This window comes from Helianthus annuus, chromosome 17 (assembly GCF_002127325.2).
Source record: "Helianthus annuus cultivar XRQ/B chromosome 17, HanXRQr2.0-SUNRISE, whole genome shotgun sequence".
Lineage (NCBI taxonomy): Eukaryota > Viridiplantae > Streptophyta > Magnoliopsida > Asterales > Asteraceae > Helianthus > Helianthus annuus.
Genome location: NC_035449.2, coordinates 2,123,879 through 2,148,839, shown reverse-complemented (window position 1 = coordinate 2,148,839; position 24,961 = coordinate 2,123,879). Strand labels below are relative to the sequence as shown.

Sequence of the window (24,961 nt, the reverse complement as noted above, 5' to 3'; positions counted from 1 at the left end):
GATTTCAAACTGACTTTCCTTTTCAGCATATTTTAAACACTTTGCACATTCAATAGGAACAGAAATAAAGTCAGAATTAGTATCACATACCTGAGAAGTCTGACCTTCTATGTGAGCCATAAAGGCTGTATGAAAAGAAAAAGATCCATCTTCAGAGAAGAACTGAGCAAGCTTCTCGGAAGTTCCAGCAGAGTTCTGGCAGAGAATAGATCTCCTCTTGCATAATGCTTCAGCTTCAGCCAAAAGCTCATCAACTTCCAAATCTAAAGCATCACTTGATAAATCACCAGCATCAAGTGATTCCCCATCCATGCTCCCACTATAACCCGAACTATCTTCATCTTCTGAAGATTCACCAGCAGACACGGGTTCTACTACCTTCTCAATCACTTTAGCATAACATGCTGTTCCACCATTTCCTCCTTCTCCAAGCTGAAGGTTCTAGTTGCAGATTTCATCAGCTTGAACAACCAATCCTCTGTGGGGATTAGTGTTTGTGGATCCAGATGCATTTCCTCCAACGGGAACTATTGATCTGACAGAATTGTTGTTCAGTTGTTGTTGTGGCTGTCCTTGATTCCTGAAGGGATTCTGATTTCCTTGCTTAGATGGCTTCTGACACTCCCGCTTGAAGTGACCCTTTTCACCACAATTGAAGCAAGTGACAGCATTCTTATCAAAACCATACTTGGTGTTGTTGTTGCTATCCAAGTTGGTTCTCCCCGTCCTTTCCATAAACTCCTTTGCTCTTCGAATTGCACTAGCAAGAGCCCATTTGATATCCATCATTTCAAACTTTTCTCTATCCACTTGCTGATAATCTTCATTGGTTAGATTGATATTCCCAATCTGACCTGCAACCAATCCACAATAAGCACTAACTAAGGTGTTCAACATCTCCATATGCTCCTTGGCTATTTCGACACTGACTTTGGAAAAGTTGGAAGTGTCTAATCTGACTGTGTTCGGATTGGAAGTGGCTTGAAAGTTTGAAGAGCTTCCATAAAACCCTTGCTGTTGCGGTTGTTGCTGCTGAGCTCTGCTTGGGTCTAAGAAAGGCGGTGGTGTGAATTGCTGAGCTATCGGTTGCACATACTGTTGTTGAGAAGAAGAATCTGGTCTTGAATACATCATCGTGTATGCTGAAGGATCAAACTGATTTGTTGTGGAAAGTCCGGTGTTTGAGATGAAAGCTGTTTGAAGCTTTGCGTGTTGAGAGGCTGGTTTTTCTCCACTGATACCTCCTGCAATCCCATAGTACATCTCTGGATTTTGAGGAGTTAGTGTTCTTTTTTCCTTAAGCTTTTCTTCTACATCCTTGTTCTCCAATTTTTGAATTAACTCATAAACGGTGATTGTGTCTAGAACACCATTTTGTTTGAGAATTTCAAGAAAACTGCTCCACTTTGCTGGTAAGCTATCAGCGAATCTCTGCACCATTTCTTGTGGAGTGGCAGTGACTCTAAAAGCAAACATCTCGCTCAACAGGTGATGGAACCTTGTAGATAACTCTGCCAAAGTCTCATTCTCCATACACGTGAATCCTTCAAACTCTTTCTTCAGTAATTCTTGCTTGATCTTTCTAGATTGAGCATTTCCTTCACATCGTAACGTGAGCATATCCCACAAGATTTTAGTAGTCGTGCAGTAAACAAACTGGTGGTAAATGTCTCTGTGAAGAGCTTGTGTGAGAATCATGAATGCTCTCTTTTCTAACTCAAATTTCTTCTTATCATCATCCGACATAGTGCTATAAGTTGTTGGATTAGATCCTGCAACTTCCAAATCATTGTCAAATGCGGTGAAGAAACACATCCATAGATCTTGACCTTGCCCCTGAACATAAGTTCTCAGCCTTTCTTTCCACCATCCCCAATCATTATGTGATTTAGCTTTGGCTTTGGCAGTTTTGTGCTTGTACCAGTTTCACTGTCGTTCTGCATCATTGCTTGAATGCTGCTGCTTTGATTTGTGACCAATGCCCATTGATTTGCAGTTATCATTGCAGTTTGAGGTGGGGCAATAGCTCGCATCCATGCAGTTTTATCGAAATCTGACGCAGATTGCGTAGCTGATGATTGTGGAGTCAAAGTTGTTTGAGTCCACGCGGTTGGATCCCACTGACCGTTTGTTCCCATTTTATAAAAATTAATATATTAAGTGAAAATTGATTTAAAATTTGAAAAACAAGTTTTCCCTTTTATAAAAATTAAGTGCACCAACACAAATGCATTCAATCAATCTTATAAAATCAATCAAGCATAAATTAATGGAGTTTCGAGTAAAAATGATGACTTCAAGGATACCTGTTTAAAAACCAAAAGATGATGCGAAAAGGAGACCCTCAGCTCATTAGTATGAATCCTATATATAGAATCACTATTCTCTTCATATTTTAGATAATCAGATAAATTGAATGATTCAATGTGTATGTTCTTATGATTCTTAGCATTCCAATTTGGTTACCTATATCCATAGGGAAATAATTATGACACGAGATACAACACGGAAAAAACAAGTTTTGGGCCTACTAACACGACCCCTTTGAAAACGTATCGGGGGTTGTGTTCGAGTTAACTTAAATTTATGTGTGTGCAGGTTAAGGTTGGAATACTTGACAAGTGTTACATACCAAACAGGAGAACACAACCCCAAAGACTAGTCTGGTGGGTGAGAGAACCCATTTGGTATATAAACCCCACATCCGTTGCCCATACAACCGATGTGGGACAAGTCCCATACCTTGCAATGGTATTAGTCCATAACAATCGACCCTCCTTAAGGGCCAACGTCCTCGTTGGTCACGACCATGTTGGTCACGGCTGGCTCTTTCCAGGCCACCACTCCGAGCATCGTTGGTCACGGCTGACTCTCTCCAGGCCACCACTCCGAGTTCTGGCTCGGGTACCAATATTACATACCAAACAGGAGAACACAACCCAAAAGACTAGTCTGGTGGGTGAGAGAGCCCATTTGGTATATAATCCCTACATCAGTTGCTCATATAACCGATGTGGGACAAGTCCCATACCTTACAATAGTATTAGTCCATAACAACAAGAATAATAATATAAATTAGGTTAGGGTTGTACATGTCAATTCGTCATTTTGCAAGCAGCCAACTCGTCAATCCGACACGATTGACAGCCCTATCCATCCCCACACTTATCTCTAACATAATGGGAAAATACATACATACATTTATTTTCACTCCACATTAGGATCCCATTACCCTACCCTTAAGGGAAAGCTATATGTGTCCATTAAATTTATGAACCCACAACTCACTCCCTATAAACATTCTCAGTACTTTTTTTTTCAAGTGAAGAAAGGAAAACACATAATAAAAATATTATTTAATTGAATAAGGATAGATACGAGAATATAATGTGAAATGTTTTTAAATGATAAATTTTCTGTGACTGATTGTGAGCGGAAGAAAAAAACAAAGAAACAAAAACTAGTAAATAATTATTATTTAATTGAATACACATACTAAGTAGTATAATAAATAAGACATTCGATATTTTTTTAAAATAAATAAATTCTGAAAACCAATTTATATATATAGGCATAAAATGAAAAAGAGTTAAATGTCATTTTAGTCCCCATTTTATCAGTTTAGTTCAAAGGTTTCATTTTTCACATGTGAGTCTAAAAATGTTTTACCGTTACCATTTTAATCAATCGGATTAACTTCATTCATTTTTTATGTCAACGAGAAGGACAATTCGGTCATTTTATATATTGCCTTTCTAGTTAACAAAATTCCATATAAAATGACCGAATTGTCCTTCTCGTTGACATAAAAAATGGATGAAGTTAATCAGATGGACTAAATGACAACAGTGAAACTTTTTTGAGCCCACAAACAAAAAATAAAACATTTTGACTAAACTGACAAAATAACGTATGTACTAAAATGACATTTTACTTTATGAAAAATAATATGACTAGAAGCCTCTATGAAGAAAGATTACAAGTGAAAAGGAAGGGGTAGATTGTTGACATATAAAAAGGAAAAAAAAAAGGTTTGGTGGCTCAGAAGTTAAAAACAACACCAACAAGAGAACACACCTTTTCATTTCCAGATCGCAATCGCAATCGCAATCGCCCCCTGCAATCTAGGGTTCCCCCAAATCCCCTTAACATCATCATCATCTTCGATTGCATTCACGATCTGCTTCCACCCCACCACCATTTAATAAAGTACACAATCCTTTTCCCCTTTTCCAAGATTCTTGATTCAATCAAAACCCATCTTTCCTTTTGCTTGATTTCACGATATTTGGTGTCCGATTTAATCTTTTGTTATTGGGTTTTGCAGAAATCATGACGATTCCTGATTCTGGTTCCATGATGGATAACGAATCACTTTGCTTGCCGTGCACTCCAGAAGAAGAAGCAAGGATTGTTAAACAGTTGACAGAAAAGGATGAATCTTGTTTGAAAGAAGGCAACTTTTACTATGTTCTTTCCACCAGGTAATCTAGTTAAATCTAAATATGTTCTTTTTTGTTAATGAATAAGAAAGGTTTAGTCTTTTTTAGTTTTTAATATTTGGGATGTTATGTTAATTCTTGGTGGATGGCAATTCGGGTCAACCGGATTATGTCGATTCGATTTATGGTCTAATTTGGTTGCTTTTGTGTTGCTAATACTGTATGGATTCATTATAGGTTATGGGTTAGATATATTTTGAGAATCATCAATGTAAAACCTTAATTTATATTTAATTTTTCCAATGCACAATTTGTCTTGGACAGAAGATGATGGATGCACTGGTGAGTGGTGACTGATTGACTACAAACATTAATGCCTATATGCAGCTAGGAAAAATTACAAGTTTTGTCCTTTATCTTTATACCATTTTTCAGGCGGTGTCCTTTTTAACGAATGTTGACAGGCGCGGTGTCCTTTATAGGGGTGAGCAAAAGGAAAAACCCGACCCTACCCGACCCGACCCGAGAACCGATCAAACATAAAATAAGGAACCGATTCACTACCCTAAATATAGGGTCGGTTCCGGTCCATAGGTCCAAGTCGGGTTTTACCATGAAAAGAACCGAGAACCGACCCGACCCGACCCTATTTTATATGAAAAATTGGAACCGATCTAAATACCTAGGTACTTGGGTTCGGGTCGGGTAGGGTTTTTTCCGGTTCGGTTCTCGGTTATTTTCGGTCCGGACCTAAACTTGCTCACCCCTAGTCCTTTACTAGGTATTTTGTTGCAAGTTTAGTCTAGTCCTTTACACCCAACCCAGTTAAAAAACCCTGTTAACTGTTGACAGGCGGTGTCCTTTACTAGGTATTTTGTTGCAAGTTTAGTCCTTTACCTAGGTATTTTGTTGCAAGTTTAGTCCTTTACACCCAACAATTAACAGGGTTTTTTAACCGGGTTGGGTGTAAAGGACTAAACTTGCAACAAAATACCTAATAAAGGACACCGCCTGTCAACATTCATTAAAAAGGACACCGCCTGAAAAGTGGTATAAAGATAAAGGACAAAACCTGTAATTTTTCCTTATAAAAACCCTGTTAATTGTTGGGTGTAAAGGACTAAACTTGCAACAAAATACCTAGTAAAGGACACCGCCTGTCAACAGTTAACAGGGTTTTTTAACTGGGTTGGGTGTAAAGGACTAAACTTGCAACAAAATACCTAGTAAAGGACACCGCCTGTCAACATTCGTTAAAAAGGACACCGCCTGAAAAGTGGTATAAAAATAAAGGACAAAACTTGTAATTTTTCCATTACAAAATGCAGAATGTTAGCTAAACAATCTAAGTAATGTAACTTTCATATTTGAATAATCATCAATTAGAGTGCATGAGTTTTTAATCGGTTAACGAGTTTCATCTTAATGAATATGCCTTGTTAGAGGTACTACCGAAACACAAAGTTACTTTAAATCAAGTAGATTATAATAATTTAAAATAACTTGTTTTTTTTCGTTAAGCAGGTGGTTTAAGAAATGGCAGAAGTATGTTGGTGAGGAAATTGGTGAATATGAGATGGAAGACGTTTCTATAGATAAACAATCTTCGACGTTGACAAAAGCAGGGGAGCGACCCGGACCAATCGATAACGCAGACATAGTTAAAAACGAAGAGGGTCGTGATGGGGGTGACTTACAGCTTCATAGAACACTAACCGAACAAGTTGATTATGTTTTAGTTCCCCAACTAGTTTGGGAAAAGCTTCATGGATGGTACATTAGTTTTCATATTTAAAAACTCGTATTCACTCTTTTACTTAACCAACTGGGGTAGCCCAGTTGGCCACCGACACCCACCTCTTCCCAGAGGTACCGGGTTCGAGTCTTGGGAGTGGCATATGTCGCCCAGGGTAAGAACTCGGCATGGGGAAGTCACCGCGGAGCTAGCTTGGTCGGGTAGCGGCTCCCGGAGTGAGATCACTCTAGCGGTTGGGAGGACCGTGCACTATCCCCCCCCCCCCACTCTTTTACTTGTACTCGTCATGGTATTTTAAGATAAACTCTGGTCATGTTAAATTTATCTTTCAGGTACAAAGGAGGACCGGCTTTACCAAGGCAGATGATATCACTTGGTATTCAAAAAACGTTATCGGTCGAGGTGTACCCTCTAGCTTTGAAATTGATGGATTCAAGAGACAAGAGCGAAACAATCATACATATCAGTAAAAAGGTGTCGTTTTTTTTTTTTTTTTTTATTTTTCATCAAGATTTAACGTAGGCGAAGTTAGTCCGTATAGTTTTTAACCATTCGTGTGCTGACCCGACTCTGTATAATGTTATATAGGCCTCGTTAAAGAAATTATACGAGCATGTATCAACACTCAAAAGGGTAGACCTTGAGAAGGTTGGTTAGTTAAACCGCGTTATCTGATATGATTTTGAGTAACTGTAATGACATGTTCTTAATTACCAATTTACCATTATTGCCCCCCTTGCGTTTGAACAGATACGACTCTGGGATTATTTTAATGATTGCAAGCAAACGGTTCTGGCTAAATCGAATCAAACTCTCGAGGATTCCAACCTGCAGATGGATCAATCTGTGAGTTTTTCTTATTCTTGTTATGATAATTCATATGCGCTAACCGATCGGTTTCGGTTTCTATTGCTGATTTAGTTCTTTCTGCAGATTTTTTTAGATCTTCAACCTGACGGATTTGTATCCTCTAGATCTAACATGGATTCAACGGGAAATCAGTTAGCGTTGGTTTCTATGGAACCGCCGAGATCGTCTCGCACAATAGCCGGTGGTCCGAGTTTGTCAAACGGTTATGGACCGGATTACGGTTCTAGCTTGTACCAGGGATCTACTTTCGGCTCGGTTTCCACGGATATGGAAGATGCACGTGATTCCATGAGAAGTGCTCCCCAACGAGATAGAGGTTTAGCGGGATTGCAGAATCTCGGGAACACTTGTTTCATGAATAGCGCACTTCAATGTCTGGTTCATACGCCGCCTTTTGTGGATTACTTTTTGCAGGACTATAGTGATGAGATTAACAAGCAGAATCCTTTAGGAATGCATGTATGTGGCTAGTTTGAATGTTTAGCGCAAGATAATACATTTTCTTAGGGCTGTAAACGGACCGAACGTTCAGCGAACAGTTTGTGAACCGTTTGGCGGGAAGTTCGTTTATGTTCGTTCGATTAGCTTAATGAACGAACACGAACAAAAAATTCCGTTCGGTTAGCTTAGCGAACGAACACGAACAAAAAATTCCGTTCGGTTAGCTTAGCGAACGAACACGAACACAGGTCTCGTTCGTTCGACTTTGTTCGTGAACGTTCGGTAATATGTTCGTTTGATTATATTGAAAAATAATAAATAATAAACCTTTTATCTAAACAAATTGAAAACTTGAAACCAGTGTTCACGAACTGTTCGTGAACAATTGAATTTCTTTAACGAACGAACACGAACATAAACTTATGTTCGGTAGGCGTTCGTGAACAGTTCGCGAACATGTTAATTTCCTTAACGAACGAACACGAACATGGCCTTGTTCATGTTCGTTCGGTTCGTTTACAGCCCTACATTTTCTTATGCGTTATGGAATTAGAGTTTTGATATGTGCTTTCTTCAGGGTGAACTTGCGGTTGCGTTTGGTGAGTTGTTGAGGAAACTTTGGTCATCTGGTCGTACGGCTGTTGCTCCTCGCGCTTTTAAAGGAAAACTTGCTCGTTTTGCTCCTCAGTTTAGTGGTTATAATCAGCATGACTCTCAAGTAATTAGTGCTTAAGCTTTTTCAAGTGTCTATCTGAATTTTTTTTTTTTGAGTAAAATGTCATTTTCGTTCCCGAGGTTTGGCCAGTTTTGCAACTTTCGTCCAAATGTTTGTTTCTCTGCATCTAGATCCAAACGGTTTAAAATCTTGCCGTTTTCATTGGGCTCGTTAACTCCATCCATTTTTCTCTGTTAATTCAGAGGTATTTTCGTCTTTTTTGCTAACTTAAAGGGCAATCTGATCTTTTTTACTTTATGTAAAAAGACCGAATTGCCCTTAAAGTTAACAAAAAAGACAGAAATACCCCTGACTTAATAGAAAAAAATGAATGGAGTTAACGAGCTGGATGAAAATATTAAGATTTCAAACCTTTTGGATCCAGATGCGGAATAACAAACATTTGGACGGAAGTCGCAAAACTGGCCAAACCTCAGGGATTAAAATGGCACTTTACTCGTTCTTTTTTTTTTTTTTTTTTTTTTTTTTTTTTTATAAATGTATTTTTTTAGGAACTCTTGGCCTTCTTGTTGGACGGTTTGCATGAAGATCTAAATCGCGTTAAGCAAAAACCGTACATCGAAACAAAGGATTACGATGGTCGCCCTGATGAGGAAGTTGCAAGTGAATTTTGGAGATACCATAAAGCTCGAAACGATTCGATCGTAGTGGATGTTTGCCAGGTGACATTTTTGTTCTTTTATAATTTAACTGTTCATGTTTATTACCGTTCTTTGCTTACGGGCCGAATCTGATGGTTCTAAATTCTAATTATCAGGGTCAATACAAGTCAACGCTGGTTTGTCCAGTTTGTAGCAAAATCTCGATTACCTTTGACCCGTTCATGTACTTGTCATTACCACTACCTTCAACCACTACACGTTCAATGACAATAACCGTATTCTACGCCGATGGAAGTAGCTTACCCATGCCATTTACCGTTAACGTGTCGAAATACGGTTACTATAAGGACCTCTTTCAGGCTTTGGGTACCGCATGTTGCTTAGAAAGTGACGAAACCTTGATTATTGCAGAGGTAAATTTATTTTCTCACTCTTAACTTTTTGAGTTAATTACTGTTTTCGTCCCTGTGGTTTGTCAAAAATCACTATTTCAGTCCATTAGTTTAAAAATTGCAATTTCAGTCCTTGTGGTTCACTTTCGTAACCATTTCAGTCCACCTTGTAACCATTTCAGTCCCTGTACTTAACAGAATAATGGATTGAAATGGTTACGAAAGTGAAACCATAGGGACTGAAATGGTTACGAAAGTGAAACCACAGGGACTGAAATCGCAATTTTTAAACTAATGGACTGAAATAGTGATTTTTGACAAACCACAGGGACGAAAACAGTAATTAACTCTAATTTTTTTAATCTACCTCGTACTGCGTGTTGTCATCTCAACTGTTTTCATGGGATGTTAAGGTTTACGAACACAAGATATATCGTTACTTGGATAACGGGGAATCGTTGCCCTCGATCAAAGATGATGAATGCATTGTGGCCTATAGACTTTCGAAAAAACATGCCGAACTTCCCATGCTAGAGATATGCCACCGATATCTTGAAAAGTAAGTTATTATGTTTCATATTTATTTCGGAGTAAAATGCCATTTTCGTCCCCGAGGTTTGGTCAGTTTTGTGACTTTCGTCCAAAGGTTTGTTTTTTCGCATCTGGATCCAAAAGGTTTAAAATTTTGCCATTTTCATCCGGCTTGTTAACTCCATTCATTTTTATCTGTCAAGTCAGGGATACTTTCATCTTTTTTGTTAACTTAAAGGACAATTCAGTCTTTTTCACTTTATGTACAAGCACATATTGTGCAAGTGTTCAAAATACCCGTACTAAATAAAAAATAGAGTTAAATGCCATTTTAGTCCATGTGGTTTGGGCCATTTTGCCAGTTTAGTCCAAAGGTTTCATTTTTAACCTGTGGGTCCAAAAAGGTTTCACAGTTGCCATTTTAGTCCACTTGGTTAACCTCATCCATTTTTACTGTTAACGAGAAGGCCAATTTGGTCATTTTGTATGTAATTTTGTTAACTAAAAGGGCAATTCAGCCATATAAAATGACCGAATTGGCCTTCTCGTTAACAGAAAAAATGAATGAAGTTAACCCAGTGGACTAAAATGGCAACTGTGAAACATTTTTGGACCCACAGGTTAAAAATGAAACCTTTGGACTAAACTGGCAAAATGGCCCAAACCACAGGGACTAAAATGGCATTTAACTCTAAAAATACTAAAATACCCCGACTTAACGGAGAAAAACGGACGGAGTTAACGGGCCAGATTAAAATGGCAAGATTTCAAACTTTTTGGATCCAGATGCGGAAAAAAAGCCTTTAGACGAATGTCGCAAAACTGGCCAAACTTCATCAGGGACGAAAATGGCATTTTACTCTTTATTTCGCCTTTAATCTTTTCACGGCTGTTTGTAACGAGTAACCGTTCCAACTGTTTTTGACAGTGTGAAGCTAGGTGAAAGAAAGAGATTCTTGACACCGTTGGTTACCTATTTAGAAGATGCGATAAACGGGACTAGTATCGACTTAGCGGTTGCCAGAGTTCTGGGCCCACTGAAACGAAAAACTTTTTCATCATCAAACAAGAGCGAGGGTATTAAAGTAAATGGCTCCGTTTTAGAAGAATCCACCAGTGACTGTCAGATGGATACCGAAAACGGTGACGGATTTGGAGGTAAAGATTCAGAAGAAGCGGAATTATCGTTTCGTTTATGTCTAACGGATGATAGGGGTATGAGTTGCAAACCGATCTCAAAAGATTCAGTTATAAAACCTAGTAAAATCGTTAAGGTTATACTGGATTGGACCGACAAGGAGCATGAGTCGTACGATGCAAGCTACCTTAAGGATCTTCCGATGGTGCACAAACCGGGGCTTACGGTTAAGAAAACGAAACAAGAATCGATCTCGTTGTTTTCTTGTTTAGATGCGTTCTTGAAGGAAGAGCCTCTAGGACCTGAAGATATGTGGTACGGTGGATTTACGATAATTTGTTTGAATTTCGGACACTGGATTTTCCGTTTTCGGTAATTAGTTAGTTATTAGTGTTTGTTATTTGTTAATGTTAATCGATGCAGGTACTGCCCGGGTTGTAAGGAACATCGTCAAGCGACTAAGAAGTTGGATTTGTGGAAGCTTCCGGATATTATCGTCTTCCATCTTAAACGATTCTCGTACAGTCGGTTTTTGAAGAACAAACTCGACACGTTTGTGAATTTTCCGATTCATAATCTTGATTTAAGCAAATACGTTAAAAGTAAAGATCCGTCGGGCGGATCTAGCGTTTATGAACTGTATGCTATTAGCAATCATTACGGTGGACTTGGTGGCGGCCATTACTCTGCATATGCAAAGGTAAAAGACACCGACTGGTTTGCCACGTATTTATATTAATTTGTAAAATGCCATTTTCGTCCCTGAGGTTTGGCCGGGTTTGCGACTTTCGTCCGAAGGTTTGTTTTTCTGCATCTGAATCCAAAAGGTTTGAAATCTTTCCTTTTTCATCCGGATCGTTACCATCATCCGTTTTCTCCGTTAAGGTAGGGCTACTTGCATTTTTTTGTTAACTTAAGGGCATTTTCGTCTTTTTTTGCATACTTGTACATTATACTAAATGCTTGTACATAAAGTGAAAAAGACCGAATTACCCTTTAAGTTAACAAAAAGAGTAAATTACAAAAATTGTCCTTTATGTATGTCACTTACTGCAAACTGTGTCCTTTATCTTCAATAATTACAGAAAACGTACTCGATGTTTGCAAATCCTTGCAAGTTATGTCCTTTAGCCCTAACTCGGTTAATTTTTTGTGGTTAAATCTGACCAAATGGACCCCACATGAGGGTATTTTGGTCATTTAACTCTCATGTGGGGTCCATTTGTTCAGATTTAACCACAAAAATACCGTCATGTGGGATCCATTTGATCAGATTTAACCACAAAAATTAACTGAGTTAGGGCTGAAGGACATAACTTGCAAGGGTTTGCAAACATCAAGTACGTTTTCTGTAATTATTGAAGACAAAGGACACAATTTGCAAAAAGTGACATACATAAAGGACGATTTTTGTAATTTACTCTAACAAAAAAGACAAAAATACTCCTGCGTTAACAGAGAAAAGTAGATGAAGTTAACAAGCCAGATGAAAATGACAAGATTTTAAACCTTTTGGATCCAGATGCTGAAAAACAAACCTTTAGACGAAATTCGCAAAACTGGCCAAACCTCAGGGACGAAAATGACATTTACTTTAATTTTTTCAATGGTATTAATTTATTATACAAATATGATTATTTTTTTTTTTACTACTTTGTGCAGTTGGTTGAAGAAGATAGATGGTATCATTTCGATGACGCTCACGTGACACCCGTAAGTGAAGGGGACATCAGAACATCGGCAGCGTATTTATTGTTTTATCAAAGAGTGAACACTAGTAAAAAACCAATGGGAGAGTCATCCGGAGTTCATGAGGATTTTTGAATATCGAACTAATAATAAGATTCCGAACCACCAATGTGAAGATCTCGTATCCCCGATTTTGGGTCGATGAAAATAGGGATCTAAGTAGATGTGTTGCTGGAAGGAAAACATGAGTTTTTGAGACACATTTTGATGATATTATATTATATATAATTAGGAAGCTGGGATGGTGTAGTTATATTGTGTCTCTATTGGTAGATTGTTGGTTTTAAAAGCTTATCAATTTTCCAACATAATATTTTATTAAAAGATGATTTTGCAATTTGTAGTATGCCTGTTTTATTGGCTTTTTGTTGTAGTGTTTCTTGTGTTTTGATTCATATTTATGGACTATGAAAATGGGTTATCAATCAGTGTATGCATCAGCACTAAATAATTTAATTTTTACACATGTGTATTAGTTGTCAAAACATGTTAAAATCAGTTATCTTTTGTAATCTATAATATATACAGTAAAATAAATATTGTTAAACATAAGTAACAAATAGTGTGATATGTGTGTGTGTGAATATAACTAAATAGAATAATATATAGTGTCCATATATATAAATATGTCTGTGTGTGAACATAACTAAATAATATAATATGATATATACAAAATAAAATATAAAATATGTACAAATATAGTAATATATACGTGTAAGACAAAAAAACTTAAATTATCTATACTATAATGCATGAGTGGGAGCCTTTTTAAAAATACCTAAGAAATAAAAACTTTTCCCACTTAATTTATAAATACACCCTTAAAATGAATATTATTAAAAAAGAAAACAACTTCATGTAACCTACAATGCAATGCTTTCAAAACTAATACACAATCCAGGCAATGTGTGATATCATCATCATCACACTCATTAAATTTCACTAATAGCAAAGTTAAGGTAAGGTAAAATATAGACAGCTTTACCTCTATCCGTAGAAATAGAGAGTCTGCTTCCAATGAGACCCTCGACTCGATAGTAATTTTGCATCAAACCTTGGACATAAGACACATAACACTCAACAATCGGGACAAAGGCTAATTAGTGCATGTACCCTTTTGTCTTTCGGCTATCAACGCTACCACATGATGCATGATTAACTATCCGCTGCTTTTAATGTTATTTTTACGAAATTAGTAAAATAACGTTAAAATTGATGCAATTTCATTTTTGCCTCCTGAGGGCCCACACATATATACATTATATGTGCATATTGTAAACGGGACTTCAATATGTGACACAAATCATAATACCAAAAGCATACATACATGCTAAATGTAAGCATGAAAACAAAACTCAAACATTATAAATTCCTTTATATACAACAAAACTTTTTCATATGACAAACTACCTGTTCAACCTCTTTTGCTGTAACTAAATAATTAATATAATACGATATATTCAAAATACACCATATGTGTGTGTGAACATAACTATATATGTGTGTGTGAACATAACTAAATAATTAATATAACTAGTTTTTTTATTATCGCCGCGTTGCGGCGAACGTCTTTTGTTGTTTAGTCTGTGTTTACATGTGTTTTGAAATCACTACGAGCGCGTTGCGCACGGAAACCGTTGACAAGAATAAAAAGAAAATATAGGAAAAAACACTAAAAGATAACCAAAAGAAAATCAACCAAAAAAGTTGTATGGTAATAATGTTGTTCGTATGAAACCTGTGGTCAGAGATGAGCAAAATGATACTGGGTACCGGTACCGAATTTCCTGAACCGAAAGATCTTAAGTACCAATTCGGTACGACTTTTGGCGTCCCTGGTACCGGTTCGCTACCGTTTTTTACCTTCATATACCGGTACCGTAACTGGTATTTTCGGTACCAGTACCGAGCTTATCCGTACCCCTGAAACTAAAAAAAGAAATCACTAAAAGTTGAAGAAAATCAACAAAAAAGTTGCACGTTATCGTTGTTGTTCGTACGACACCCGTGATCAGGGATGAGCAACTGGTACCAGGTAGCAGTACCGAATTTTCCGAACTAAAAGATTTTCAAAATCAATTCGATACCGACTTTTGATGTTTTTTGTACCAGGCTGGTGTCGATTTTTACCTTCATGTACCGATAACCGTATTGATATTTTCAATACCAGTACCAGCTGACATAAATTTATCTAACTTAAAAAGTAAAGGACATAATAAAAAAAACTATATTTATTATTTTAATCTTTTCTATCTACTGTTCAAATCATTAGCTTTTATTATTTTAATTAATAATTAATAATTAATAATTAATTAATTAATCTTTTCTATCTACTGTTCAAATCATTAGCTTTTTAAAAACTATATTTATTATTTTAATCTTTTCTATCTACTGTTCAAATCATTAGCTTTTATTATTTTAACTAGTGCTATTTAATCCTCGCGTTGCGCCGGAAATCCTCGCGTTGTATCGTAGGTGGGTATTAGTTTGTTTAACTTCGGTACTTACACTTGTTATAGCAACCAATAGAGAAAAAACTAAAAAAGAAATATCATGATATGACCAAAAATATACCAACACAACAGGAAATTGATCAGTATTGGTTTGTTTTTTTACGCCACCTACACTCTTTATTACAACCCATAAAGAAAAAATCTTGATATGACCAAAGAATACCGACACGTGATTTACATGGATAAAAAAAACAAATGCAAGTTATATAAGATATATAAAAAACCACTAAACAACACATATAAAAAAGCCTTTAGAACAAATATTTACTTTTCATTTAGTTTCTTTATTAATAGTATACAAACTATTAAATCCGCGCGTTGCGCCGGAAATCCTCGCGTTGCTTCGTGTGTGGGTATTAGTTCGTTGACACTTGTTATAGCAACCAATAGAGAAAAAATTTAAAAAAATCATGATACGACCAAAAATATACCAACACAACGGGAATTTGAACGGTATTGGTTTGTTTTTTTACGCCACCTACACTCGTTACAACAACTCATAAAGAAAAAATCTTGATATGACCAAAGAATACCGACACGTGATTTACATGGATAAAAAACAAACGCAAGTTATATAAGATATATAGAAAACCAAAGAATACATATAAAAAACCACTAAACAACATATATAAAAAAAGCCTTTAAAATAAATAATTAGTAAGTATACAAAAAAATTACTGTTTATTTAGTTCAATTATTAATAGTATACAATTAATTAATTAATTAATTAATTAATTAATCTTTTCTATCTACTGTTAAAATCATTAGCTTTTTAATATATAGGAGAATACGATATATACAAAATACAATATAAATTATGTACAAATATATAGTAATATATATGTAAGACAATAGTACTTAAATAGGGGATGGTTCAAATGAAAACCACTTTTATCGCGAAACCTCGAAAAACTAACTAAAAAAGCCTAAAAAACACACAATTTTTTTTCAATTTTTTTTATTAAAATCGCTAGTTTTTTATATAAAAAAACTTTAAAAAAAATTGTTGTGCACATGTTTAATAATTCACATATGTAGTACACATACACATGTGTACTATTACACATATGCACTAATTTTTTTTTTTTTGAAAAAAAGTTTTTTTATATAATTTAAATAGCTAAAATTGGTATGCAAAATAATAATAAGAGTTAATTGCCAAAATCGCCCCTGAGGTTTGGGCACATTTGCCATTTTCGTCCAAAATGACACTTTTGTACCATTTTGCCCCCCACGTTTGTAACTTTTTGCCATTTTCATCCAAACCACTAACTTAGTTTATTTTTCTGTTAAGTTGAAGAATATTTGGATGAAAATGGCAAATATAAACCACAGGGACGAAAATGGAAAATGTGCTCAAACTCTTTTTAATTTCTTTTATTTAGTTAATTTTGTCACATACATAATAAAAAAGAATATAATAGTTTTGTCACATATTTTTTATAAATTTCCATCCATCCACTAACTAAGTTAATTTTTTTTCTATTAAGGCGAAAGATGTTTTAAATTTTATAAATTAATTTTTTTCTATTAATTTTATAAATTAATACAGGATCTTTTATTTATTAAATTTCAAAAGAAATCTAAATACAATTATGAATATTTTTGTATTGTAAATTAGGTATAATATTCTTTTTAACGAGCACCGATACCATACTTCTTTGGTATTGGTACCAAACTGCACCATATCGGTACCGGTTCTCATTTTACATGTTATGGTTACCACTACTACAGAATGAAACATCAGACGCGGTCAACGTTTTTTTAGACACGGTAAAAAAAAAACCCGTCATCCAAAAGTGAGATAAATACTGTTCAAAATTTGTTTAAGAAACAACCAAACCCCGTCTAAAGGGTTTTATAATGAACCAATTTAAAATGCTTGCATCTTCCGAGCCATCCTACTTCATTTGCTGGATAAAAACAAGTTTGAGTTTTAAGTTGATTTTTAAAAAAAATCATTTATTATTTGTATCAAGGTTATTATATGTAGTCTTTTGTTCAATAGAACTTTGTTTTCTTTCTCTAAGTAACATGAATATTTCGATTCTGTTTTTGAGAGTTTAACAAGAAAATAGCCCGTCGTGAAAAGTGTTTATCACAAAATATTAGATGGCATTATACTTACTATTTGGTGGGTAATTTTAAGGTTTGATAATGGTACGTTGTTTGATGGGGGGCACTGGCTTTTGTTTTTCGTTAGGAGCGAATTTAAAAGAGTAGAAGATGAATTACAAACTTGGTACATATGATAATATTTGTTTATTTGACATTTTTCTATAAGGTCACAAGCATTTTAGTTTTATAAAAATTAGAGGTTTAAGTCGATTTATTTTTATAAAACTGATCTATATAAACAATGGAAATTAATTTCTGTATTAATTTATAAAATTTAAAACATCCTTCGCCTTAATAGAAAAAAATTAACTTAGTTAGTGGTTGGATGAAAATTTATAAAAAATATGTGACAAAACTATTATTTTTTTTTCATATAAAAATTACATGTATATTCTTTTTTATTATATATGTGACAAAATTAACTAAATAAAAGAAATTAAAAAGAGTTTGAGCACATTTGCCATTTTCGTCCCTGTGGTTTATAGTTGCCATTTTCATCCAAATATCCTTCAACTTAACATAAAAAATAAACTAAGTTAGTGGTTTGGATGAAAATGGCAAAAAGTTACAAACGTGGGGGGCAAAATGGTACAAAAGTATCATTTTGGACGAAAATGGCAAATGTGCTCAAACCTCAGGGGCGATTTTGGCAATTAACTCATATAATAATAATAATAATTTTGGTATGTTTTTTAGGCCTTTTTAGTTAGTTTTCGAGTTTTCGCGATAACTAATGGTTTTCATTTGAACGTTCCCCTACTTAAATAATTAAACATAATATAAAAATCGAGTTCAAGTTTGATTGTTTGAACCAACTCATGCGTGTTCTACTCCATATGACCTGTCCCTCACATATTTCTTTCTTAAACCCAATTAATAAATGCAATTTTTCTTACATATATCCATATGCATATATATATTTTTTAAACTTGAAGAAACAAAGAAACAAAACTCTGCCAACTTATTCAATGTTATCCTTGCTGTTGTTCTTCAGTGTGTAAGTTTCATTAGATTAAACATTGCATTGCATTGCATTGTTATATAAAAACAAACTGCAAAATAAAATAATCACACAATGCATTGTTTTTTCATACAAAAAAGTTATTTATTCATTTTCGAACGTGTAACAAACAAACAGTAGATATTGGTTTCTTAATTGCTATTTAATTAACCACTGGGTCTTGGCTCAGTGGCCACCGACACCCATTTAGTGTCTCTTTAGGCCTCCCATTACGTGGAGGTCGTGGGTTCGAATCCTGGTTACTCCAGGCTCTTCAATCCAATCAAGCTGACAATGTAAGATTAAATATATTATGTTTAATATTTAATTTAGTAGCCATTATAATCATTTACATAATATAGATCAAAATATATAATAACCTATTAAACAATTAGTTGGTAATTGTTGATGGACCATATTACCATTATTAACTAATTAGGCTTCCCCTTGGGTGCTTATATAAGGAGACTTATGCAGAGGTTCTAAAATTAGACACATAACCTAATAATTATAACATCAATATCGACCTCTCTCTCCATAGCCGAACTCCCTTATTCGGTTTCATCATTACCATCATCAGTCAGCACCCTAAGGAGGAACCAAATCATCTTGACAAAGATGTCGAACTCTATGGCTTCTTCTCTCACTGGATTCTCCTCTGCACTGTCTGCTGTAACAGGTATGTTTTCATGTTTTCCATTATGTTTAAAACAGAAATAATTCAACAGGTAAGGGTATTTACCGTCAGGAATCGTTGTCGGGTCGTGAATTGGGAAGGGAGATCCCTTCTGCAGCTAAGGATACCGTGCACCTATCCTTTTTTTTAATTACTATTTGCTTGTATAAATTGTACTCATTGTTTGATGTGAGATTCTAAATTTTTATTGCCCACTTTTTAAGTTGCACTAAAAACCAGGGGCGGACCTAGGTGAAGGAAGCCTAGGGTGGGCGGACGCACCTTTTGAAAAAAAAAAAAATTTAGTGTATTTTGTAGACAAAAAATCCAACCGCACCCTTTGAAAATATGCTTGAGCCACTCATTCGCACCCCAACTAATAATTTCTGGATCCGCCACTGCTAAAACCATTGATGAAAGATATGATGTCGATGAAACTTAAGTAACTAAAACATGATTTGTTTACTTTTTTTATCAAACATTAATACTATGTTTATAACTAAACTATTGCATATGAAACTTTATTCAATGTTCCTATGATCTATTAGAATCCAAGTTTTCTAGAGTAGCTATTTGTTAAAAATGTGATTGCATCTTTTTATTTTTGTTCAATTCCATTTTCTATATATTCTACTTAATTCTTTTTATGTTTGTGTTACATGTCACTGAGCGAATGGGCTGAAGTATATGGGCTGAAGATTCTAAAGTCATGGGCTGAGCATATGGACTTCTGGGCTTGTTCGGTGTTGACTCCGGGTTACCCGGTCATCTGTTTTGTTTCTGGATCTTATTTAAGGGTGCATTGGGATCATGAGCGAACTAACTGCATTATTGGTTCTCTTTCTGTTCGTTGTCTTTCTCTTTTAGGCGATTTAGGGTTTTCTTTCAGTTAGTGAATTTCTTTGATTCACTAAGAGTTTTAGATCGTTTTTTTGTGCAGATTATCGTATTGATAATCTGTAGGTGAGAGGAGTCTTGAAGAGATCATTGTACAGTTTATTGTGCTTCCTGTATGTTCATTGTTCTTGGTTAATGAAATATTGGTTTGGGTATATTCAAGATACCTGTTTATTTGACATGGCATCAGAGCTTTCGTAACCTCTTGGGTGTGATTTGTTGTTCCGCTGTGTTTCTAGAGTTGATCGGTTCAGAGCAACTGGATCTGAGTTATATCGCTTATTGTTCACGCCGAATCAGTGGTGTTTCACCTGTTGTTGACATCAAATCAGTTCTTGGAGTGCGTGCTTAGTGAAGAAATTTGGGGATCTTGAAGGTTCGAAACCCTAATCTAGGGTTTGTGACGTTCTTGGGGCTGTTGCAGTGATTCGCGTTGGTCTTTGTAACCCTAGAAGGTTGCAAAGCAAACTGACCGGATCTTTGAAGCTGTTTGTCTTCTAATCGGTTCTTGTAGCCCTAAGTGAAGGCTGCAAGACTGATTTGCAGGAGTTGTTTGCACCCCCTGGTGAGATCGTTCCTTGATTTTAGTTCCTTTAATATTTCTGTTCTTGCATTAGGCATTTTGTTTGCCGGACTAGTCGGGCCGGTGTTGATTGGGACACAGGAAGGGTACATCCTGTTGCATTTTAGTTGTTATCTGTTTGTAGCTTGATTCTTGCTTTGTTTGTTTCTTGATTCTTGCTTTGTTTGTTTCCTGTTCTGGTTGGTGTTTGTGTTCTTTTTTGTTTACTACTTGTTGTTGCTGATCTTTAGATCGAGTGTAGTCGGCTCCCTTGATAAGGCTTGCAGAGGCACCTTGAGTGATGACCCTCTGATCTGGTCCCTGTCAAGGTTTTGCCATTTTTTAGGATTTGTGATTCTTTGGTGCTCTATAGTTGCAACTTTCTTGTTGTTATTTCTTGATTGCTACTTGACTGTTTGTTATAATGGTAGATGGTCCTGTTGTCACAAGTGGTGGTTCTGGCCCTAGTGATCCACCACCTGAGACACTTGTAAGCAAACTTGATGCAAGTGATCCTTTATACTTGCATCCTTCTGATTCTAGTAACTTGACTATTGTTTCCGTTAAACTTAAAGGTTCTGAGAATTACACAATTTGGTCTAATGCTATGCAACTTGCTTTACAAGTAAAAAATAAGTGGGGATTTGTTGATAAAAGTTGTGTTAAATCTGAAAATAATGAGGTTCTTGCTAGGCAATGGGATAGATGTAACTCTATAGTTTTAACTTGGATCTTGAATTCAATTAGTGAAGAGTTATATATGGGGAATGTTTTTTCTAAGTTGGCTAGTGATGTTTGGTCAGATTTAAAAGAAACTTATAATAAAGTTGATGGATCTGTTGTTTTTGACCTGTATCAGAAAATCAATTCATTCAGTCAAAACGGGTCTAGTGTGTCTGAGTACTACCATAAGCTGAATGTAATGTGGGGTCAGTTAGATCAGATTTTACAGTTGCCTACTTGTTCTTGTAATGCTGCTAAGGAATTCAATGATTTTAATCACATGATAAAATTAATGCAGTTTTTAATGGGTTTAGATAATATGTATCAGGGAGTGAGAACTAATCTTTTGATGAAAGAAACATTACCAACTGTTAAAGAGGCTTTTGCTGTAGTTTCTAGAGAAGAGTCTCATAGATACTATAGCAGTGGTAATAAGAAAAATCCGAACATATCTTTCGTGTCTAAAATCGGTCCTTCAGTTGAGTTTAAGAAAACGAACAAAGTTTTAAACCAAAACCTAAAATGTACTCACTGTAATAAGGTTGGACATACAATAGAGAAATGTTTTGAGATAATTGGATATCCCTCTTGGTTGAAACCACCAAGAGGGAATCAAAGTAAGAAAAACAGTTCTATTAATAGTTCTAAAGTTGATGAGTCTAATGTTCCTGTTACTACTTTAACTGCTGATCAATTAACTAAGCTGCTGAGTTTGATTAATGACAGAACACCTGAATCATCACAGAGCTGTAATGGTTTCAGGTGGGTTATTTTGTTCAACTGTTTTTAGTTGCCCTGTGTATTCTTTTGGTCATGATATGGGTATAGGTTCTGGTTGGATAATAGATTCAGGGGCTAATAATCACATGGTTAAATCGGACACAAATTTAACTACTTATATTGATGTTTCTAATCTTAAAATACAAGTAAAACATCCTAATGGGACTAATGCTTATGTAACTAAGATTGGAACCGTTAAATTAGCTGATGGTGTTGTATTGCATGATGTGTTTGTTGTCCCTGAATATAGTGTTAACCTAATTTCTGTTCATAGATTAGCCAGGGATAATAAGTTGTTTGTTGGATTTGATGAACATAAGTGTTATATACAGGACTTGTTAACAGGGAAAATCCTGGTGATTGGTAATCAACTGCAAGGTTTATACATGTGTGGTAATACTGTTGTGTCTAATGTGTCTAGTTTTAATACTTCTGTGTATAAACTGTGGCATTCTAGATTAGGACACCCTGCTGATCAAGCGATTAAAATGTTTAAAGATACTTTAAACGTTTCAACTGTGGTTGATCATGGCCCTTGTGATGTATGTCATAGGGCTAAGCAACATAGGGAGCCCTTTCCTTTAAGTGAGCATAAGAGTTCTCAGTTAGGAGAACTGGTTCACTTGGATGTGTGGGGTCCTTATAGGGTTGCTAGTAGGGAAGGTCACAAGTATTTTTTGACCATTGTTGATGACTATTCCAGGGCTGTTTGGGTGTGTCTTATGAAGAACAAAACTGAGGTTTTTGAAAATATAAAACAGTTTGTTAATATTATCTCAACTCAGTTTAAACAAACAGTGAAATGTTTCAGAAGTGATAATGGCTCAGAATTTGTTAATAATCAAATGAGTCAGTTTTGCAGTCAATTGGGAATAGTTCATCAAACTTCATGTGCCTATACTCCTCAACAAAATGGAATTGTTGAAAGAAAGCATAGGCACTTGTTGAATGTTACTAGAGCTTTGTTGTTTCAAAGTAACTTACCTGTTAGGTTTTGGCATGAGTGTGTTTTAACTGCTGCATATCTTATTAATAGGACTCCTTCCTCTATGCTTGCTGGAAAGACGCCATATGAATTAGTGTATAAATTTAAACCCTTCTTGGATCATCTTAGAGTGTTTGGGTGTTTGTGTTTTTATACTGTTTTAAATGAAAATGACAAATTAAATAGTAGAGCAGAAAAATGTGTCTTTATAGGGTACTCTCTTGAGAAAAAAGGGTATAAACTTCTTAGTCTTGATTCGAGGTCTATTATATTTTCAAGGGATGTAAAATTTTATGAAACTATTTTTCCTTTTAAGGAACAATCTGTTTTTGAACATTACAATTCTAGTCCTATTAAAGACGTAAACGCTCTAATTTTTTTTGACTTGTATGAAAACTCAGAACCCAAACTTTTTCAAACTGTGGAGGATCCCTATGATGAAAGAAGGGGTCAAGGTGAGACTGATGTGAGAACACAAGATGTTCAGCAATCAGGGAGTCTTGATACCTCTAATGTTGAGACTAGTGCTCGGCAGTTTGAGGAGGTTCAAGATTCCGCTGATAGGGCAGAACCTGTGAGTATCACAGATGAAGTCCAAGTTCCTTCTGAGGGTGACACAGGTGGTTCTGTGACATCTATTTTGCCTAGGAGATCTTCTAGGACTTCTAGTTTACCAACAAAATTAAATGATTTTGTGTTGGAAGGAAAAGTTAAATATGGCATTGAGAAAGTGGTTAACTTTTCTAAACTTTCGTGTGAAAATAAATGTTTTGCTTCTGTACTTTCTAAAGCTGTTGAACCTAAAAGCTATAAAGAGGCTGTTCAAGATCCCAACTGGGTTTCTGCAATGAATGATGAAATTCAGGCGTTGCATAGAAATCACACTTGGGATGTTGTTGATAGACCTAAAAACAAAAATATTGTGGGTTGCAAATGGATTTATAAAATTAAGTATAAATCTAATGGTGAGGTAGAAAGATACAAGGCTAGGCTGGTTGCTAAAGGGTTTAGCCAAAAAGAGGGAATTGATTATGAAGAAACCTTTTCTCCTCTGGTTAAGTTAGTGACAGTTAGATGTATTATTGCTTTGGCTCTTCAGAATAACTGGAATTTATATCAATTAGATGTTAATAATGCTTTCTTTTATGGTGATTTAAATGAGGATGTTTACATGTATTTACCTGAAGGTTATGAGTTAAACAGTGTGTCTAAAGTATGTAAGCTTAATAAGTCTTTGTATGGGCTCAAGCAGGCCCCTAGGATGTGGAATGAGAAACTTGTTGGTGTTTTACGTGATGTCGGGTTTGTTCAAAGCAAGTGTGACACATCTTTGTTTATTAAAGGTATTAATGATGTGTTTGTTGTTATTTTAGTTTATGTTGATGATATAGTCATCACCGGCAATTCTGTTTCTGAAATAGAAAGTGTAAAACAAAGTTTAAAAACCAAATTCTTGATCAAAGACTTAGGCCAGTTGCAGTATTTTTTAGGTATTGAGGTGTTAACTTGTGAAGCAGGCATTTGTTTGTCTCAACGAAAGTACTGCACTGACTTATTAACTGAATATGGCATGCTAGGGTGTAAGCCTGTTAGTGTACCTATAGAACAAAGTCATGTTGTTAATGCTTTGCTTAATAGTAATTCTGGTCCTTTGAACAATATAACTGGTTATCAACAGTTAATAGGAAAGCTCATATACCTGTCGCACACTAGGCCTGATATTTCATATGCAGTCCATGTGTTAAGTCAGTTTATGCATAGTCCCACTGAGGGACATTTAAAACTTGCTTTTCGTTTGTTAAGATATCTCAAGTCAGCTCCAGGAAAAGGTTTGTTATTTAGCAAACATGAGTCGTTTAAGCTGACATCCTTTGCTGATTCTGACTGGGCGAAGTGTTTAGTGTCCATGAAGTCAGTTACTGGGTTTTGTGTCTTTCTTGGTAATTCTTTGATATCTTGGAAAAGTAAGAAACAGTCTACTGTGTCCAGATCTTCAGCTGAAGCTGAATACAGGGCTATGTGTGCAGCCGCATGTGAGTCTATTTGGATA

At 35.6% G+C, this 24,961-nt stretch overlaps 1 protein-coding gene across 2 annotated transcripts; it reads left to right on the top strand.

Moving 5' to 3' along the window:
- The first annotated feature begins 4,014 nt into the window (after positions 1–4,014).
- Positions 4,015–13,017, top strand: LOC110922301 (ubiquitin carboxyl-terminal hydrolase 9). 2 transcript variants are annotated; one of them, XM_022166620.2, is made up of 14 exons: positions 4,015–4,209; positions 4,328–4,484; positions 5,967–6,215; positions 6,531–6,672; positions 6,787–6,846; positions 6,949–7,044; positions 7,132–7,527; positions 8,087–8,227; positions 8,737–8,907; positions 9,003–9,260; positions 9,653–9,798; positions 10,699–11,223; positions 11,332–11,608; positions 12,571–13,017. In XM_022166620.2, exons 2-14 carry the CDS (start codon positions 4,333–4,335, stop codon positions 12,730–12,732), a joined length of 2,775 nt encoding a protein of 924 aa, XP_022022312.1. In that variant the 5' UTR covers positions 4,015–4,209; positions 4,328–4,332; the 3' UTR covers positions 12,733–13,017. The 2 variants fall into 2 exon arrangements, with proteins under 2 accessions (XP_022022312.1, XP_035842496.1); XM_035986603.1 differs by lacking the exon at positions 6,787–6,846 and having other exon boundaries at positions 4,042–4,209.
- Positions 13,018–24,961: the final 11,944 nt, after the last annotated feature.

What these genes read in the sequence shown, in the direction of transcription:
- LOC110922301 (XM_022166620.2), top strand. Translation starts at nt 4,333, where the DNA reads ATGACGATTCCTGATTCTGGTTCCATGATGGATAACGAATCACTTTGC. An exon ending in TGGGAAAAGCTTCATGGATG is followed by an intron (nt 6,216 to 6,530) that starts GTACATTAGTTT and finishes TTTATCTTTCAG; the next exon opens with GTACAAAGGAGGACCGGCTT. An exon ending in CTAGGACCTGAAGATATGTG is followed by an intron (nt 11,224 to 11,331) that starts GTACGGTGGATT and finishes TAATCGATGCAG; the next exon opens with GTACTGCCCGGGTTGTAAGG.